This window comes from Pongo abelii, chromosome 5 (assembly GCF_028885655.2).
Source record: "Pongo abelii isolate AG06213 chromosome 5, NHGRI_mPonAbe1-v2.0_pri, whole genome shotgun sequence".
NCBI classification, from domain to species: domain Eukaryota; kingdom Metazoa; phylum Chordata; class Mammalia; order Primates; family Hominidae; genus Pongo; species Pongo abelii.
In genome coordinates, this window is record NC_071990.2 from 124728280 (window position 1) to 124750204 (window position 21925).

The window sequence follows — 21925 nt, forward strand, 5'->3', positions numbered from 1 at the left end:
GACACATATATGGGCAATGTCTTGAACATCATTACATTTAACAGCCTAATAAAAAATAAAACATAAACACATTTTATGCTTCCTCTGCAACATTAAAGCTCAATATATATTTTATGGATGAAAATGACTTTTAACGCAATTATAAGGGAAAGAAAGAGATCTATCCTGTCTGTCCCTTTTTCTATTCCCACCATATTATTTGGGTGAAAATACAGAGACTATGACGGTGGTGCTTGTAAATGGAGATGCCACTCTAGTAATCACTTAGAATTAACTGAGTCCAGATAGTTTTGGATGCATTAAGAATTGATTTTGAGGTTTTATTAAAAGAACTGTATCTTTCAAAGCAAAATTTTCTTGTCGGGTAAGCTGTAGCTTTAGATATCCATAAGCATGTAGAATTTTTTTAAATGTCTTTGGTGACAAATAAATGCCCATGTTGCTATTTACGGTGCTATGTATAAATAGGGCTATTTTTTCTATACTTCAGCATATGAAGATGAAATCAAGAGCCATGAATTGAACAAACACACTGGAAAGCTTCATTAACTGTTTTTCAAGCTGATGGGGGTAATTTACTGCTCTTGCACTTCCTGGCTAAGCCAAAAGGATGAATGTGTTGTGAAATGAGAAGTGGTGGTGGAAACAGACTCCCAGTGGGGCGCAAGAGTGCAATGCTTCGAGTCTCAGAATTCAAGGTTCAGCATGTTGATCTAAATGGGCGATTGTGTATGTTTGTGTGAGGGTTTAGTAGTTATAAAATATGGGACCTAGAATGAGAGCCCACAGAACTACATTGATTTTAGTGGAGAGAGAAGGAAAGGGTGGAATAACAGATACACTTTTATAGGACATTCAAAGACTGTAAACCCAATACCGTAAGCTTTGGAGAATGATCTCAGAAAATAAAAGTGATTTCTATTTCCAAGTTTGCTACTGGCAAGATGCCTTCGGTTCCTAGGCTGAGTCATCACTTGCAATGACTTTCCTACAGATCATTTATTCTCAGCATCCGCTTTGTCCTCAGGGGCTTTTGTCCCAATTTAGGAAGTCCACAGACTTCTCTGAGGAATCTCTAACTACCCAAGGAAGTGAGGAGGATATTAAATCTGACAAAAAAGTGAAGAGAGTATTACATGAAAACCCTGCACTTCTGCATTAGGAAGGAGAGATACATCAGTGGTTTGAGTCAACTCTTAAGCCACTTTTCAGCTTATCTATCTTGTTTGTCAAAAGCAGAATACTGGAAAACATTTTTTAAAATATAGTAGTTTCTCTGTGTTTGTCCAAGAGCCTATAGGATGATTTATGGTTCTTGATTATCAGGGCCTATAAAGTGTTCAATGGTGCTGGGATATAAAGTGGAACTCTGTCAAAATTATTGAGGCAAGAACACTGTTATGGAAAAATAATTCCCTAAGGGATAGGAAAATGGTTTCAGATTTGCCACTGCCTTACACTACCCCCAGACACAAAGGCAGTAACGAGGAACTGGGTTAGTATCCATGATGAAGTACAGCATGGTTGGGGAGGAGTTTCGAAGTCTTCAGACAACTTACCCCAACCTTAATTCTAGCTTTGAGTTGTTGAGTGGAAATGGCCAAGAAAAACATGTTGAGGACAAATGGAAGTTGGGGGATCATAAGTTGCACGGTTCTGAGCATCAGTAAAATAAGATCAGTTCTGTCAAGATTCCTCCGCCATTATATCCAAACATACACAGACGTGGGGTACAAAACTAGTCAATAATTCTGATGTCCAATTGCATTACTCCAATAACAGAGAAACCTAAAAGTGCTATTATTTTGTTCTCAGAGGAGGAGAAATTACTTAATTACTGTGTTGCCTCTTTGGATTCAGTTTGCTGTTTCTCAGTCCGTAGGTGAATCTTCCATACTCAGATATGTCAGACCAGGGGTTAGAAACAAGTTATCTGGGATAGGGGTGAATGTCACAAGGAAGATAACCAATTTCATGGGTCACTAACAGGATTTTCTGTTTTCTGGATGGTCAAAAGCAGGACTATGCCCCTGTGAGTGTGTTGAAAAGGCTTTAGTGAGTCCACTGGTCCAGGAAAGTCAATAACTGAACCAGCAACAAAAGTTAGCAAGACATATCATTCTCCTGTTTTTTTTCTTTTCTTCGCAACGGTCATCCCTAGAACTCTCTATATGTTCTTACATAAAAGCAAAAGCCTAATAATGTATATCTGAATGCCCAAGTGACTCATGGTTATCACAACTCTGATAAAGGTGGCTCTAAATGATTTCCTTGTAATAATGCTGGTTTTAAACTTGAAGCATCATTTTAAAATGAATTTGGATGTACACATGCAGGTGGAATGTATGAGTAACAGGCAAATGCGGGTAATCTCTTAGTGGTTTAATAGAAGTAACTGACAAAATACAACTCTAATAAAATAAGTGAATTTTTAGCAAGTGAAATTGCTGCATTCTGATTCTGCCATAGCTTAGCAGCAGGCTTCAGAGAGACTCTCCAAAAACAATGACACTGCAGAGGCTTTTGAAGTCCCTAAAATCTTATAGGTAATATATTAAAATTTTGTCTTTGATACTTAGTAATGATAAATTATATTCAGAAAAAAATGAAATTCTTCTAAAACAGTATTCAACTTATATATAACAAAGGCATTTTGGGGGCACTAATGCAGTTTGAATTAAAAAGTAGACATATTTATATCATCCTAAATCAATAATCATATGCTGCAAACCTTTATATATATAATTTTCTAGTGATCGAAATTTTAGAGAAAATAGTAGATAATTTTACATTGAGCAAAAACTTTTCAGTAAGAAATGTCAATTGTAAAATTATCTAACTATTTTCTCTAAAATTTTCAGTCACTGGAAAATTATGTATATAAGGTTTGCAGCATATGATTATTCATTTAGGATGATATAAAATATACAATTGCACAATATTAGAAATTACAAGAGCCTACTTAATGAAGTGGTCAGTGTGGATTTATTTCCTCCAGATAATGTTTTCCAGGACAGATTTTAACAATTATTCTTCCAACTAGTTTAAGCTTTGGCACATGTGAAGATTTAAGTAATAGTTAAAAGTTTTAATAATTATCATTGCCCAAAGTGTAGCTTTAGAGTTAAGCCCCAACCTTTCTTTTGAGCTGCTTTCATAGTGAACGATAACATGTGATTCAAATATTCCTGTGACATAAGTGCAGACTAAAATAAAGACATTAATGCCCCCCAAATGTCTTCCATATGACAATGGAAGAAGAAAATATTTAGATTTTACAAATTGTGAACTGCAAATTATATGTATATCTTTTCCTGACAGTATGTTTTCATGACAATTTTGGTTTTCACAAAATCAAGGATGCTGTTTTTATTGATTTTCATATTACATGAGAGTGGAGGCTGGGAATGGAACTGTCACAAAATACAGGTAATCACTAAAGAAAAATAGATTAAGCCCATCTGTGAGAATGAAGTGTAGTTACCCCCATAGCAAAAGAACCAAGACTATTTTTCATAGTGTATGTCCAATGCATCTATGCCAAATAGAATTTTTTTTGTTTTTATAAGGTCTACACTCAAAGCAAGAGTGCTTTTATGAATACAAATATAAGACCCCTATTCTAAGATGCAAGCAGTGTCTGTGTTAAAATGAAAAAATGGAATTTAAAGTGGGGCAGAGATGACTTTGACTCTTACCTTTCCCTATTACCCACAGTGTGACACTGAGTAACTTATATTGCTAGACCTCACATTCCTTGTTCATAAAAACTGAGGTAGCTAGTACCTTTTGCTGAAACAAATATGTAAAGTAGGTATCAAGGTGCCTGGCAAAGAGTAGATGCACCACTTTTGGACTTCCTCCAAACAATTCCCACACCTTTACCAGGCTAACTCTTCACCTTCTCATTTACATTTCATATTATTTCTTCAGGAAAAAACTTCCTGGTCCCACAAAATTGATCAAAATCTCCTATTACACCCTCTCATAGCATCCTATATACCTCCTTTATGATTGTTATAATTTTAATTGTTATTAATACTGTAACTTCTCAGCAATTATAGTCTATGCTTTTTTTGCATCCTTCGTGTCTAGTGAGTATCTGAATTAATTACTGCATATTAGATGCAGAATAAATAATTATTGAATATAGCACTGATCAGTCCACACAAAATATTAAGATGAATAATATCAGACCCTGAGGTTTAAATAGATGAATTTTAGTTAATTTATTATATATACATATATTACACACATTTATATAACAAAGTATATATTATAGCACACATATATAACACACATATATGTACTATAGAATAAATTATAAATATTACAAGTGTGTTCATTCAGAAGAGAGGGGACTCTTTGAAGGCTGAAATAGGTAGAGAAGGCTTGATGCTTTATGTGGACATTATTCTTAAGATCAGGTTAATATTTACATAGGCAAAGAGGAAAGGCAGTTAGTCCATTCAGGAGATGGAAGTTACAAAATTTAATTAAGAATTTCATGCTTTTTCATAGCAATATAGAGTGTGACAAGACTAAAGCAGGCAGAATATGCCTCAGAGCATTTGAAAATATCAGAATGCAGAGTTCTGATTACCAAATCTTACTTCCTATTTGTAGCTTTACCATTTTTGTTGTCATCATCATCTCCAATGTTTACCAAGTGCTTGAGATATATTATGCACTAAATATATATTTTAGGAATAGAAGGGAGAGAATCAGAGAATTTAGGGACAAGTGCTTCTTAATATTCTTTACTTCCCTTCTATATTTTTTTACCTTTTTCTTTAAAAAAATCCTTTTTTTATTTTTCTTTCTTTTCTTTTTGGGAATTGTAATCAGAGCACTTTCTAGGTAATAGTGAGAAGAAATAATTTTAGGGATAAATAAATAAATACAAGTTTTTAAAAATATGCATGTGACCTCTGCAGTTCTGGTTTACATATTTGCAAAGGGGATGCTGCTAATGTACTGTGTTCTCAATAATATATATTTCCTAATAAATTTGTAATATTATATTAAATTAATTGTGTTACCTTTATCTTTCAGAACTGAAGAAGTCTTCCCAGATTTTTCTTTTCTCATTTCTGCAAAAGAGATCGTGGGAAGAAAAAGTTACAAGGAATAAGAGAGAAAAAATATGCAAGTTTCTTCACGTGTTTTGTATACTGAGGCTTAAAGAACACAGGGCATCTGAGTTGACATTCACAATACAGATGTCTCCAGGCATATGTTGTCTATAACACATTGGACTAAATATGTAAACAATAGAAAATAAGCCCATGAATTTATATCACAAGTACAGACTATGCCACATATATAAAAAAGGTACATGTAAACTGATATGGGCTTTGAAGAAGAAAGATATGACAAGAATGATAGCTAATATTGTCTACTTACTATGTGTCAGGCAATGTTCTCTACCATTTTCTCATTCAGTGCTCAAAACTCCATTAGGTATATAGGTTCTGTTATTATTTCTACTTTTCACATAAATTGATTAAATAACTTTCCAAGATCTTTAAATAGGAGACCTTGGATTTGAACCACTGTATCTATGCTCTCAGGCACATAAGTACTGGCTCCAGTAGTTGCATAATGGGCTTAGTAAAGGATGTAAGGAAGCATGTAGTACCGAGGCAGAACTTGACGAGGGAAATAAATTAGACCCGCAAACATGAAATGGAAAGAAAGACACATTTTAGAGAAACAGAGAGAGAATAGGAGGCCTGGACAGGGCAGATCTATCAGTTTTGCTCTGTAGGCTATTTACAACCAACAGAAGTGGAGGTGATGCTGTGTGACTTCCAAGGCTAAATCAAAAAAGTCATGCAGTATTCACCTGCTAATCTAGTGACACCTGCTTTGGGAAATGCAGCTGCCATGTGAGTAATCTAATTAACACCACCATGCTGGAGAGGCTACATGTAGGCAGTCCAACTAACAGCCCCAGCTGAGCTCCCAGCCAACAGCTAGTATCAACTGCCAGCCCTCTGAGAGAGCCATCCTTCACATCCAGGAGTCAGTGATTTTACATGACTGCAGGCCAACCGGACATCTGACTGCAATCACATGAGATAATCAAGTGAAAACAGCCTACTGTATCCTCCTGAAGTCCTGACCTACTAAATGATGAACAACATGAAATCAGCTGTTGTTTTACACCACTAAGTTTTGAAATTTCCTGTATGTAGAAATAGTTGTGAAAAGGTAGTTAATCAACAAACAGCAAAATATTTGACCCTGTGATGAGTACTCCAGTAAAGTTATATAGATAATAGGGAAATAATTTATTAATTCTAATTTTAAAATTGGGGGAGGTTTTCACTGAGAATATGCCATTTAGATTTAGGCTTATAAATTGGGTAGAATTTCATTGGCCAGGAAATGCCATTTTAATTACATAACTGTAAGTAGATGTATTAGGGTTTTTTGTTTTTTTTTTTTGTCTTGCTTTGTTGCCAGGCTGGAGTGCAGTGGCGCGATCTCGGCTCACTGAAATCCCAGGTTCAAGTGATTCTCCTGCCTCAGCCTCCCAAGTAGCTGGGATTACAGGCACCCACCAACATATCCGGCTAATTTTTGTATTTTTAGTAGAGACAGGTTTTCACCATGCTGGCCAGGCTGGTCTCGAACTCCTGACCTCAAGTGATCTGCCGACCTTGGTCTCCCAAAGTGCTGGGATTACAGGCGTGAGCCACCATGCCCGGCCATGTATTAGGGTTTTTTGTTTTTGTTTTTGTTTTTTAAGCTGAGAATGGTTCTTAGAGTTCTTACTTGGTTTACAGTAGGATAATTTTCCCTCACCTGAGATACAAAATGTAAAAAGGAGAGGTCTTTGGAGGAAGACATTATTTCTGTTTTGAAAGTATTGTGTTTCATATGTCAACAAGACGCCCAAAAAGGAAACATCCAGCAAGCAGTTGGAAAAAACAGGTGAAGTGCAGATCATTTACAGGTGCTGCAAAGCAACCTACAGTATTCCTTATAAATGAAAACTATCAATATAACTAGTAACATGTTTTTTTAAAGGCCTCAAATTAATCTTATTTGCTTTGTTCACACAGATTGACTTGACTTATTAAGTAAACCAATTATGTAAAAGCAAAATAAACCAGAAAGTGAACAATTATTTTCTTAATAATATGTGACTGGTGAAAACACACCCACACACTAAGACTAGTGTTCTCAGCTGTTCTTTTTACCGGCATGTTTCAAATCCAATCTCATATAATTTGTCTATATTGATATATCATTTATATATCGGCAGTGATGGCCTTAACTGTATACATTTTGATGTGCTATTGCCAGACCTTCAACAATTTAAAACACAGATTATGATCAAAATAGCTATAGAAGTCGAGTTTTAAATAATCTGAGATAAAAACTACTCATTTTGAAAATAATACTCAATAGCAATGCATCCAGGAATTTTCCAGTTTAAATTATGGGCCTGAGTATACTTAACCAAAAATAAATAGCAAAGAGCTTTTACTTTTAATTGTATTGTAGAATATAAAAGGTATATATGGCAATAGTGTTTCCTTTTCCTTCTACAAGAATTCTTTGAAAAAAGAGGCTCATGAAAAAGACAAGACAAAAGACTGAAATAATGGAAAGTCTTAAAACAGAGGATATCAGCCCTAGAGTTCTTTCCTGACACAAGAATAAACATTTTGAATCCAAACTACAAGTATTCATCTGTTTAAAGGAAACAGCAGCAATTATTAATACCATTGATCCGCCTATTATTTATTATTCATTGCTTTGAATGATCAAGTATAAATTCAGTTTTATCATTAGTGACATTTAATGAGAATGTTAATAAAAATATTTTGTTGGAGCTTTCTGGCTTTGTGTCAACATCGAACATAGCTAGAACAAAAGAATAAAGTGAAATTGGAAAGTGTAAAGGATTCTAACGAAATTATCAGGCAGCTAAGTTCCCTTGGTTCTGTAAAGAATCAAATTCAAAATTCTTAATCTTTCTTACCCAGCTTGCTCTACTGAAGTGCTCAGAAACATAACTTCAAAAACTGTCTCTCTCTTTCTCTTTTGTAGTTATAAGATGCTTGCTAATCTGAGATATTTTTTCACGAACATAATGAATAATACCAACGTACCAAACTTTTTGGACTTTTCTTCTGATGGAAAGAATAATTGTAAAGAACCACCTGGCGAGCTTTATCTGAAAGTGCAACGATATCTGATAATTTCCCAGAGTGTAAGTTGTACATCATCACACAGCACCAAAAAAGAAAATAAAATTGTCTCATAACATCTTGTGGTTGCTTGCTAATATGATACTGCACTGTTGCTAAAGTTATTTAATAGTGATTAATTGCATAATTGTTTTAATAGTTAATATGTGAATCCCTTACATGAATGTCTCTTTGTTTTATTTTAATTCGAATGCAATTTTGATAATCCAGGATATTTTAGAAAAGATATTTTATATTTTCAATCTACTACAAACTCCAACATATATACTTTATAAGTAAATACAGAGACAGAATTTTCAAGTTGCCTAAATGAGTTAAAATATTGTGTTTATAATTATCATGAAGGAAATAATATATTGATGCTTTATGTAACAGTAAATTTGAATTCTTCTGAAAGATATAACAGACTAATTTTACTGTAGACACTGCTCATTAACTTTGTAATTAAATATAACTTGGTCAGGACACCGTCTTTAACTTTCTCTTTGTCATAATGATACATTTAACTGTTCTGTATTCTATGGGCTAAAGAACTTGGTAAATACAGTTTTTTAACATTTTACATTTTTTTCTTGAATATGTGTTTTAAAATCTTTACGGCATTTCCAGTTGAATTATATCTATACATTGCTATCATTTAAACTTGGGACTTTCACTTTATTTATTTCATAGCCTTTATGTTTTATTTAAAAAGAATAATATTTTGCAACCTATGTAATCCTCTATCTCTAACTGGACAACCCAATTAAAAAGCATAATATAAAATTTTCTTGAATGACATCTGAACAATGTTGTCAGTACGTGAAGACCGTGGGAAGATATTCCTCCCTCAAGAAATTGTAAATAAGGGAAATTAAACTATTCTCTCAAATTTTAGTTATATATTTAACATATTTGGGGGATGGAGAATAAGTGAATTCCAAAAGCATCAACTAGAAAATACTATATAACACTTTGTAAATACTTCTCTGAAGAGCTTCCTTCAATTACATTTGTATATTCTAGACAAGCTGGGCTGTATCGGCATGTTAAAACGGTGACATATACAATGGCATAAGAATGCGAAATAACAGTCTTATGCAGTAGTGTCAGCATTCTAGTCTTTTTGACAAGCTCTTCCTTATAGTAGTATAGTTCTTCAAATTATCTTAGCTGAGGGGCTTCTCTTGAAACAACCTAAATAACCTTTTCCTTTGACTAAATTCTGGTTCAATTTCATTATTACTTGGCTTTGAGGCTGTGTAGCTTGGCTGCAAGCATTGGAGTATTCATATATACACACTTTGATATTCTTATCCTTATGCGCCTTAATAATCTGACTACTAATCAAAATCAGTAGGGTGCACTTTAGTTCATCTCTGTCCAGATCTTTCAGAAAGATCAGCAATATGTAAATACATAAAAACATAAAATTAGCCCTCCTTTATTTGATAAGAAATTAGATATGCATTCTATTAACTTCTATTTTAATGTTGGGGAGATGAGATGAACTAGGATATCTTAGGGACAGGGTTGGCTACTGAACCACTAAAGAATACTTTTTCAAAGAAAATTTTATTAGTCATGAAATTTTTCTAGTGTAGACACATCAATTTAAGATGTCAAAACCTCCATGTTTAAATTAAGATAATAACTTTATTATAATACTGTAATTTCCTTGAGGGCAGGGCTCAAGGAAATTCCTGTATCCACGTATAATGATAAAGCATTATTTTGTGTAGTTAGGCATATTTAACATAAGATCGCTTTAACTTCTCACCTGTCTCCAAAGAGGTAGGTATTATCCATAATTTTATAGATGCGATATCTGAAGCTAAGAGATAAGTAACTTGCCCAAGGTTACAGCTAGTAAATTGGAATGGAAGATTTGAACCCAGGTTATGAGATGACAAAGTTAGTGTTAAAACTGCTACACTATGCCTCTGGGAGCATCCTGGATTATAAAGTAGATATCACCACAAATTGTACCTAAAAGTGAACAGGGTGCATATCTGAATCACCAAATAACATCAGTGTTCTTCATAACTGCCAGCCTGCCACAGCCTTGCAAATCATATGTCTGAAGCAGGGACTAGGTAGTCTAACACATACTCGAAATTCCCCAACTATCTGTTGTATGAGTTAATAAATTTGCCAAATTTTGTGCTGATCACATTTTATCAGGAAACTTATTGTCAAATCTTTACCCAGTAACCTGATCATCATTATAAACATCCTTCATGATTAGCCATCTTCCAATTTGTAATCTTATTGTGGCAAAAGTGTCAAGTAAAATGAAATGGCCAATATCTGATAGTTTTCCTGGACAAAAAAGAAAATTACATATATTTAAATCTAATGTTTACCTCACATTTTATTTTTTTTGGTTATCTAAGAAATTTTGAGTGACTTTCCAAAGTTCAGTAATCTCACACATATATATTACACGTTTATGCCCATTTATTTTTTATAATAACCTCTGATCATCCATTCATTTATCATATAATACATTCTTTATTTCTATAACAATGTTATTCATTATATTCTCTATTGTCTTTTGAACTTTTTAAAATGGAAATCCTGTCCTAAAACACATTTATGTGGAATCTCAAGAATCATTCTCATTATAGTGTAACTGTTCAAATTGAAACTTAATTTATAAGATGATATATATTGAAAAATTGAAGAAATATAATTGAATATAAGAAAAAATGTTAACTGAATAATTATTAATATAATCCAAATAAAGGAGGCTTTTAATATATCTTTCTGCTACTCATGGTATAGAATTTCAAAATATACTTCAAAATTAACTTAGTGAACTGGACGAATTCTTCGAGATTTCCGTGCACTTAAAAAATTAATAGACCTTAATTTTTAGAGTAGATTTATGATTACAGCAAAACTAATCAGAAAGTGCAGAGTTCCTGTACATTCTTTCTGTAACAGACTGAATGTGTCCCTTCAAAATTCGTATGTTGAAATCCTACTCCCAATGTTATGGTATGTCACCTCTGGCAGATAATTAGGTCATCAGCACGGAACCCTCATTAATCAAATTAGTGGCCTTAGAAAAATAAAAGGAACCCCAGAGAGCTGTCTTGCCCTATTTCTGCATGTCAGGATACAAAAAGACAGCAGTTTGCAATCCAGAAGAGGGCTCTCACAGCACATCACCATTCTAGCAGCCTGATTTTAGGCTTCCAGCCTCCAGATCTGTGAGAAATAAAGTTTTGTTGTTTATAAGCCACCCAGTCTATGGCAATTTGTTATAGCAGCCCAAACTAACACACCCTCTTCAAGCACACTCAGGCTCCATCACTATCAGTATCCCTCAAGAGGGTGGTACATTTATTACCATCCAAGAAGCAATATTGATACATCATTATCAACCAAAGTCCATAGTTTACATTAGGGCTCACTCTTAGTTTTATACATCTTATAGATTTTGACAAAAGTATAATGACACGTATCTGCCATTGTAGTTTCATTCAGAATAATTTCATTACCCTAAAAATTCTCTATGCTCCACCTATTCACCCTTCTCTTCTCCCCAAACCCTAGTAACCACTGAGTTTTTAACTTTCTCCATAGTTTTGCCTTTTCCAGAATGTCATACAGTTGTAATTATACAACATGTTGACTCTTCACATTGGCATATTTCACTTAGAAATATAATTTAAGGTTCTTCTATGTATTTTATGGCTTGACAGCTCATGTATTTTCCACACTGAATAAAAATCTCATTGTATTAATGTACCAGAATTTATTTATCTGTTCACCTATTGAAGGACATCTTGGTTGCTTCCTAGTTTTAGGAAATACGAATAAAGCTGATATAAACATTTGTGTGCAGGTTTTTGCATATACATGAGTTTTCGGCTTATTTGGATAAATACCAAGGAGCATAATTGCTGGATTGCATCGTGAGAGTAAGGTTAGTTTTCTAAGAAACTGCCAAATTGTCTTTTTGCATTTCCACAAGGAAAGAATGCGAGTTTCTGTTGCTCTACATCCTCCCCAGCATTTTGTATTGTCAGTGTTTTAGATTTTAGCTATTCTAATGGGTGTGTAGTGGTATCTCATTGTTTTAATCTAATGACATGTTATGTTGAACATCTTTTCATATGCTTATTCCCATCTTTATATCTTATAAGCCCAACTTATAATTTTCTTCTTTCATGGACTTTGTCTTTGGTGTTTTATTTAAAATGTCATTGTCAAACCCAAGGACACCTAAATCTTCTATGTTCTTTCCCAGGAATTTTAGAGTTTTATGTTTTACGTTTAGGTCTATGATCCACTTTGAGTTAATTTTCTTGTGGAGGATGTAAAGTCTATTTTTGAGGGTTTTTTGTTTTTTTATTTTTGTTTATGGATGTCCAGTTGTTGCAACACCCATTTGTTCAAAAGTCTATCCTTTCTCCAGTAAATTGTTTTTTCTCCTTTGTCAAAGATCAGCTGATTATATTTCTGTGAGTGCATTTCTGAGTTCTCTATTCTCTTTCATTGATTTATTTGTCTATTCTTTCACTAATATCATACTGTTCTGATTACTGTATTTTTACAGTAAGTTGTGAAGTTCAGTAGTGCCAGTTTGCCACTTAATTCTTATTTTCCAATGCTGTGTTGGCTCTTCTGGGTCTTTTGCCTTTTCATATAAACTTTAGAATTAGTTTGTCAATAGCCACAAGATAACTTGCTAGAGTTGTTTTTGGAATTGTGTTAAATCTGTAGCTCAATTTAGGAAGAATTGGCAGCTTGACAATACTGAGTCATTCTATCAATGAATATGGAGTATCTCTCAATTTATTTAGTTTCTGTTTATTTCTTTTACGTGGTTTCCCTCCAACAGGTCTTATACATAATTTTAAAAATATACCTAAGTGTTTATGTTTTTGGTGCCAATGTAAGTGATCGTTGTGTTTTTAATCTTGTTCATTCAAATTTTTCATTACTGATATATGAGAGTAACTGACTTTTGCATATTAACTTTGTGCCCTGAAACCTTGTTGTATTCCGTGATTAGTTCCAGGAAGTTTTTGGAATTTTCTACATAAATAAGTCATATTTGAACAAATACAGTTTTATTTTTTTTCCCAACATGTATACCATTTATTTCCCTTTCTTATATTGTTGCATTCTCTAAAACTTTCAGTATAATGTTGATGAAGGGGTGTGAGAGCAAACATCCTTGCCGTTCCTGACCTCAGCGAGAGAGCTTTTAACTTCGCACCATTAAATAGAATGTTAGCTGTAGGATTTTTTAAAAAATTATTTACCAAGTTTAAGAATTTTCTGTCTATTCCTAGTTTGCTGAGAGTTTTTCACCATCAATGGGTGCTAGATTTTCTCAAATGCGTTTACCATTACTATTCATAGGGTCATGTGTTTTTTTCTTCTTTAGCCTGTTGATGTTATTGATTACGTAAACACTTTTCAAATGTCAAACTAGACTTGCATATCTGGAATATGTATAATTCTTTTTATGTATTGTTGAATTTGATTTTTTATATTTTAGATTTTTATTAAGTTTTTAAAAAATTTCCACACTAACTGTATTGTAATCTTTGTGATGGATATGTACACAGAAAGAAAATTGAGGTCCAAGACTCTCAAAAAGGATTCGGTTGGAGTAAAATAAAAGCCGATGCCATTTCAACAAACCAGAAACTGTTCTTTGTGTTGTGCTTACCAGAGTGACAGAGTGCCTCTCCTGTGGATAAAGAAGTCCGGGACCCCTAGAATCGTTTCTCTTGAAAATGATATTATAAAAGGAGGACATGAGTTTGTGTTTTAAAAGATAAACCATATTATATTTAATAGATGCTTGTTGAGTGTCTCTTTTCTACTGGGAGCTGGAAAAATAAGGAAGATTGTGTGGAGTTCGAACTGTGTTGTGATGCAACCACATAGATGGATTAAATACGATGATAGAGGGCTCAGAACTCTGGGTGCATAGCAGAAAGACTGGCAAACTCGATCTGAGAAAATGAAAGAAGACTTCACAGAAACACTGGCATTTGTGATGGATTCAAAAACTGATAAAATTTGGAATGAAAGAAGAATTAGAAAGGCATTTCAAACATAAAAAAGAATAAGAATACCATGGAGTGTGAAAGTTCATGTGGATTCTTGAATGGAGAACGTGGGGTAGAAACAGTGAACCTTGGCTGGAAAGTCACACTGAAGCTTGGTAGCAAAAGGAACTTGTGGTACCTTCTAAGGAATTTAAATGTATATGCTTCCAGTGATAAGGATTTAAAGATCCTAAAGCCAGACTTTTTCCTGCCATTATACCAATGAATTTGCAAAATTTTGCTAAGAGAATATAATACGTACTGAAAAACTGACAGTACAAAGTCATTATTGCCATGTTGTAAAAATAATCAGAAACCACCAGTCACACACAGTTGTTACCTACATTATCTTATCTCCAGAGACAGTATGTTCTTCTGTTCCATTTTTTATAGTTTTTTTGTGTGTGTATCAAGGGCATAATTTCTATATCCTGTGTGCCATTATTACTAATTCTCATGCTTACAACCTTACTTAAAGCATTTTATGTCATTTAATTTGGTACCCAATAGCATGCCTTATTCCTGAGATATTTTTGAAACTTAAGTGTAATGTAACATATCAGCAAAACTTTAAATATTATCATTCCATTTAGTAGATTTAAATAATATTTTAAGGTATTTTCATTTTATAATCTAAATTGGACTTTCCTGTTGATTGATCGTACTTGCAATCAGAAGACAGCTTGTTCTTCAGCACTGGGGACAATGTGAAAATGTCTTGAGCATGGAAAACATGCCTTACAAGTGAGAATTGAACAATATTAGAGATGGAAGGTCCTTTAGAGATGGCTTAATACAATAATATTTGCTTATTTTAAAAAGGCAGTGCAAGGCAAATAAGTAGCCCAGTCACAGAACAAATGATTGATAGAGCTAAACTAAGCCCAAAGTTTTATTTTGAGATAGCTCTGTGCTCTATAGTTCAAGCAGGTTAACATTTTATAATTGCCACTGTATTTCTTCCTTGGAGACCAAAGTTGTAAGTGCTAACTTCAAGTTAAGAATTTTTGACCATGGAATGTAATGTAAAGGCTAGAAATGAGAATGCAGATGCTTTGTTTGGGAAATAATTTTTCCTTTTTTTTTCTGTATAAAAATCAAGTGAAGTAAAACTCAGACTTTTCAGGTCATAATGATGAAAAACTTTTTAACTACTACTTTGACATTCCAAGATCTGAGTTAAATTTTGACTCTTAAAGCATTGCTTTACAACTAGCTTGTGATATATCATTGGTCTATAAAAATTGGGACAATAATAGTCACTAAGATGCAGGTAAATGTTGTGTAGAATACTGATAAAATGTTCATTTTCATTACTAAAATTACTTGACCTGAAATGTGTAACTTAATTTACAATGAGAATACAGTAACAATGCATTTTTACGTAGGGCTGATGGTTTCAGATTATTTCTGCGATTTAATTTTAGAGTATGAAACTTAAATTTCATTAATTTGGTCCAGGATCTGGAAAAGCAATTCATGATAAGGAACTTTATTTAAGATAGTGTATACCAATTCATTTTTCTTTTCATAAATAGGCCTTTAAGTGGAAAACTAATCTGTAAATAAAAGAAATAAATAAATAAAAAGGAAACAAAATTTCTCAGAAAACAATCTTTGCTCTGACCACTCAGCTTTGTAATGTAGCAGCTTGTAATATACTTTCTATTAAAGATTCTTAAGGGAAAAAGAGATACAACCTACTGTGGCTTCAGCATAATAGTAGGAGTGAAAGTAAATATTAATAAATAAAAAATGAAATTAGTAGCTCAATAATCTTCTTAAACTCATAAAAAGTGTTTTCTTGCTGTGTCGCATGGTGAACATTATAATGCATTCCTGATTTCTTTTATGTAATCTTGTCTAGAATGTCAAAGGGACACTTAAAGTTGGTTATTCCCTCACAGACGTAATTGACACACATTGCCCATTTTTTGGGGTGAAATTCTCTTTAATGTTGAATGGCAATCCTACCAATGTCTGAATCACATGAATCAAATATTGCATAGCAGAAAGCAGACCTCTATGAGAAATTAATGTAACAATATGAACTTCCATTGAGTACGTATTATTCTGCTGTGATAAGTGGGATTTAGATCTGTCTCTTATTAAAGGGAATAGTGTGAGTGGAAAGAAAGAGTTAGAAAAGAAGGGACTAGAAAGTAATTTCCCATTAATGAGATAAAATATAAGAATAAGTTGTTTTCATAATATTAAGTAAAATAAGAGTAAGAAGAAGTAAAATGTATTATGTGAGTAAGTGAGGCAGTGGAGTGGAGAATTGAGTTGCTAATGGTTCTCTTGAAAATATATAAACTACATGAACAAGGAGAGTATCCTCGTTTTCATGCATTGCCTTCATATAGACCATCTTCTCTCTGAAGCCCATGGTATACCCCTCACACCCATTCCCCAGCGCCTAGCCAGTTGTGGGCGCTCAATAAATATTAAACAACCAAAGTACAAAGTATTGTCAAAAAGTTTAGAATTCACAGGAATCTATAATATTGTTATTATAATTTAACATTTATTGAGGGTCAACAGCATGACTTAGTCAACATATGCAAATAAGTTATTTTAAAAATACATATTAAGCAAATAATTAAATACAATTGTGTTAACTAAATCTTCTGTTTTACTTCATTGATTTTAAATGTAAAATTGTTTCTGTCTTTTTTTTATAACTTTGGTACACCAAGAAATATGAACATTCATTATATTCAAATGGATAAAGTTTTCTCAGGGAAATCATTACTCTTAGATATTATTAACATTCACTTGAAAGTATGGAATAAATCTACAATCAGTACACATCACAGATTTTAAAAAGATCAGTGCATACACAAAGAAGAGAAGAATCTGATAAGGTGGATGAGGACAGTGATAGATTTACAAAGCTTGCAATAGCACTTGGGTTTTGCCTGGTGTTGTGACAATGTAAAACACTATTACAATTATGTAGGGAACCATTGTTTACAGAATAGCATCAAAAGCAAAGAAAGAAACTCTTCAAGGGGACACAAATTAGCCCATTTATGAATTTTGAAACATTCCTTAATTTAAGGCAAAGTTGAATATTTTATTATAGTGAACTCTGATACATTTATGATCAACACACTCCAACTTTATATTTAAAATGTTTACTAACTGTGTTAAAATTTATTCTTGATGGTTAGTAGACAAATTTTATTTAATCTCCTAAAAATATTTTTGTCATGTTTCTACTTAACTGACTGTCGAAGTGATTTTTAATTGTTAAGAGAATTGAACACTACATTATTCTGTAATAAAACTTTCAACTTAGTTTTGAGATACTGGAATATCCATAAATATTTAAGTCCAGAGATTCAATATGCACAATTATACTCAGATCACAAAGTGTACTTAAACTCCATTAAGAGTTACAAAAATGATATAATTTTTCTAAATAAAGTCCACATGTTTAAACAAATAAAAATAAATATTTGAAAAGGATTTAATTATATTTCAATGAATTATAAACTAATAATAGATTATTTATACTTCTGAAAATAGCTAAAAACTACATAAGAAAGCAAAGTATACAAGTCTTAAAGCATTATGCATAACTATTAGAATAATATGAGAAAATTTATAGAATGTCATTATTTATTACTTCTTCTCATACTACTTTATTAAAAGCACAAAATATCTATTTTTCATATCAGTTACTAGTAATAGACATACTATCATAAAATATGCAAAATATCCAAATATATTATTTCCTATGATTGTTATGGTTGAAAAATATGAGGCCATTGTCATACAATATTTAAAATTGAAATGATTTACTAAGTCAATATAAAAATAGCCATTGAAAGAAACTCATTTTTTTCACACAATCCAAGAGCCTAAGCTTTGATACGATAAAAGAAGATTTTAGTAAACAAAATTATAAAATCATCTGAAGGAGTAAGATCATATCTCTAAGAACCATTTCCAGTCTCTTGTCCACTAGAGGAGACATTATAGAATTAATGAAACTGACACCAATGTGATGATCAGAAGAAAGAAACAATCTGTTTTCAAATCAATTGTCTGTTCAGTACTATTATTAGTGTGGGTGTTTTATATTCTAGTCAATCTTCTTTTGATATACTGTGGCTATGAAAACAACCTATGAATGTCATGAGTAATCAGCACTTTTATACTAGAGGAGGAAAGCTATAAAACTCAATGAAATCAAAGTAGTTTGATAATTTATGTCATCTGTGTTGAAATTGATTTTATAAGAAAAAATGCCTAAGTATATGTTACATGCTTATCTAGAAGTTTACACATTTTCATATCCTTTCACATATGTTTTCATGTTTGCCCTACACAACATCTTGTCAGATGGGCAGGTCAGGGATAATTATCTTTATTTTTAAAAAAATAAATTTAGACTCAGGAACATGCATAAATGAACACACTGAAATTAGGATCCAGTGCTCCCACTTTATATTTCAGAAACTAAAATTCCACTCTTCTTCAAAAAGAAACCAACAGAAACATCTACTGAATTGTAAAATTTCAGAGTCCCCAGAAGCCAGAATAAATTGGAAAACATTTTCCATGCAATTATAATGGGATTTTATTTTGAAAAGCCCAAGGAAATAAATTCTTAACCGATCTTTTTACTTAACTGAATTCTTAACCTTAGTTTACTTATTTGACATGTGAGGGATTGAAGGATTTTCTTGATATATTTATGTCAAAAGATCTTAACTTCTGATATTAGGATTTCATACATTTAATTGCATCTCAAATTTGAAGGAGAAATCATTTAGACTTTGTTCTTGACAAAATTATTGCAAGTTCTAATTTAATTTATTACAATAAATATAGTATTATTATATAAGAGCAAAGACATGAGGGAACAACAACTAAAATTATTAGCACACTTGAGCTCTAAGAGAAGCCACATCACTTTAAATGTTTTAAGTTTAGTGTACTGTAGCATTTTTCCCAAGCAGAGTCTGGAGTAATCTATTTATGATATAGCTATACAAATAAAAATAAAATGCATTAACTATTTTATACCATTATGATTTATAACACTGAAATTTCAGACCTCTTAGGTGAATGAATAGTTAAAGTCATAATATAGTATATATCATAATATACTCTACTTTGGCTGTTTTTCTTCATTTTAACTTTTACATTTTTTTTCAAGCAACAGAAATAGTTTTTGCATATATAGGATTGGCCCATCTTTATTTTTCAAATTATAATCAGTAAGGTCGTGTTAAAACCACAAATCAAATAGGAATATGTCTACCAGCTCCCCTGGATCATTGTCTTATTCCCAGCAATCTTCAGCATGTCCCCTGATGTAATTAAACAGTTTGTGGAGTTTTCCTGTTGGGAACTGATATTCAAAGTTTAGTTACACAAAAGAAAGACCAACCCAGATTGCTGTCTCATATTCTCCCTGGCACAGAAAAACATGCAAGGACAGTGATAAAGAGTAATAGACTTAAAGGTTATTGTCTTCCGCCTGTCTGAATCCAGTGCTTTCCTCCGCATGTTGTTGTCTTTCTAAAGAAGATAACGTCAACCTCCTTCATTTTTTTTTTACCTTGCTCCACTGTCTTGGTTGTTTTCTCTTCCTTCTTTCCAGGTACAGCTGCAAAACAAAGATAAGGTTTAAAGAAGAGTTCCAGACAGAAATACTGCTTCTGCTCAAAAAAAGCATTTTGGAGTTCTTTCAATGCTAAATCTTTCTTTTACACAAGTTATTTTGAAGCTTCTTAAACATTTCTCATTTCTCTATAATGCAATTGAAACCAGATTTTATATCTAAAGAATTAGAGAAAAAAGTGATAATCCCTTGCATTCTTCTGCCTACATTTCTACAATTGTATCTGCTTTATTCCTTTACACTCCGCTTTGATAAACAAGTTCTACATAGAATTCCACTTGACAGGACTATGATTAATCTACTTACATTCCAGGTTATTGTTGGAGTCACTTAGTGTCTTGTAAATGTCAACTAGATGCTCCTTTATATTCATGCTTAACAGGGCTTAATCAGCTGAAAAAATAGCGTAGTCATGCTTGAGATTCATTTAAATATTAAATGAAACCATCCCAAATCATCAGTAACCAAAAGGGGATTATTTGGGTCCTGTACCCCTTTCTCTAAGATGTTTTGCTCTCAGTGAAGTATTCACTGTTTACCTATTTACAGTAGCTGACAGTTGAAAAGTAGAACAGTACAAATGATTCATTCAGAATCGGTGCACCCCATTGAAAGAACTGATTCAAGAAAATCTTCAGAGTTCATTAGTAACCATTAAATGAAAGATTGATGAGGAACTGATTATTGCTATTGCACCCAAGTATCTCCCCACATAAAACTGCAAGAAGAAAAAATACAACTTTAAAATGAAGAAATGTGTCTGTAGCCAACTTAACCCATTCATGAAACTTAGAAACATTCATTCATATCAGGACATCCAGACATCTTGTGCTTCCTGATGAGATGCCGTGTGGCATACACAGTATCATCTCTAAAGTATTATTTCCAAGGTATCCAACTGAAATTTAGCTAAGCCTGATTTAGCTTTCAGTTTCATCAAATACAGGCTGTATAGAACATTTTAAACCATATTGTGAAGAAATAATTAGACCAATCAAAAATGTCTATAAGGTAACTGGTCCTGATCTTTGTAAAAAGACAGTGTAATTCAGAAGGGAAGAAGGAAGGAGGGAGGGAGGGAAAAAAAACGAGGTGAATTTCACCTTTAATTATATCTGTTGAAAAAAACAGATACCCAAAAATTTGAATATGCACTGGTTAGAAAAAAATTCCCTATATTTCCAGGAAAGTAACCTATTATTTTACCCAATTATGACCCAAAAATAGAGCAAACCATATGACTGTGAAGCATGGAAGATGTTAAACTAAAAAGCAAATAAATATGTATGAACCTCACATATCACACCTGTAGATAAATCTTACATAACACAAGATATTATAGGGTAAATACCAATGAATGCTATGCTGTTTATTTTGCTGTTTTTGTTAGATTATAGTCAATATGAGGGTTAGGACAGTGGGAAGGGGTAAGCAAGTTGGCCTTCAATGCTGAAATAAAGGCACAAGTTCCAAGATACTCCTGAGGTGACTTTCCAGAACTGATTTATTATCAGAAAAGAACTGTGGAGTTTAGCCTGAAATTATCAAATTCCCTTGAAGGGCAACCACAATTCTGGTTATTCTAAGGGATTATGTGTCCTAGAAGAAGAAGCAATGAATGTTTTAGAGTGCACAGTCCAGTTTTGTCACTGAATTACTGCAAAAATGAGTGCACATTATTTTACTTTGAGCCTTATTCTTTTTGTTAAAAATGCAGATAATGCTACAAGGGCTGTTTTACGGTCTAAGTGAAAACAATTTAAGGAAATCAGCCCAGTGGCAGCCATATAACTCATTAAATAGAAGCTGTTATTATTTTGTTAACCTTTGCCTAAAACACAATCATCTCACTTTCACAGGCTAACTCGTATTTATTCTTCCAATCTTATTGTAGGGCTGTAATACATTTTCTTTAAAAGGCAAATTAAATTTGAAAAATAAAGAAAATTTCTACAAAAATAACATTAAAATTGTTCATAGATGAGTTAGACATAAGT

General features: G+C 32.7%; 1 protein-coding gene across 1 annotated transcript in view; it reads right to left on the reverse strand.

Annotated features, from left to right (window-relative positions):
* Positions 1-21925, reverse strand: part of TRDN (triadin) — a 428350-nt gene that overhangs the window by 129300 nt on the left and 277125 nt on the right. Inside the window, 2 exon segments of the mRNA NM_001372516.1 lie at positions 5043-5093; positions 19866-19913. Coding sequence (NP_001359445.1) covers positions 5043-5093; positions 19866-19913 — 99 coding nt within the window.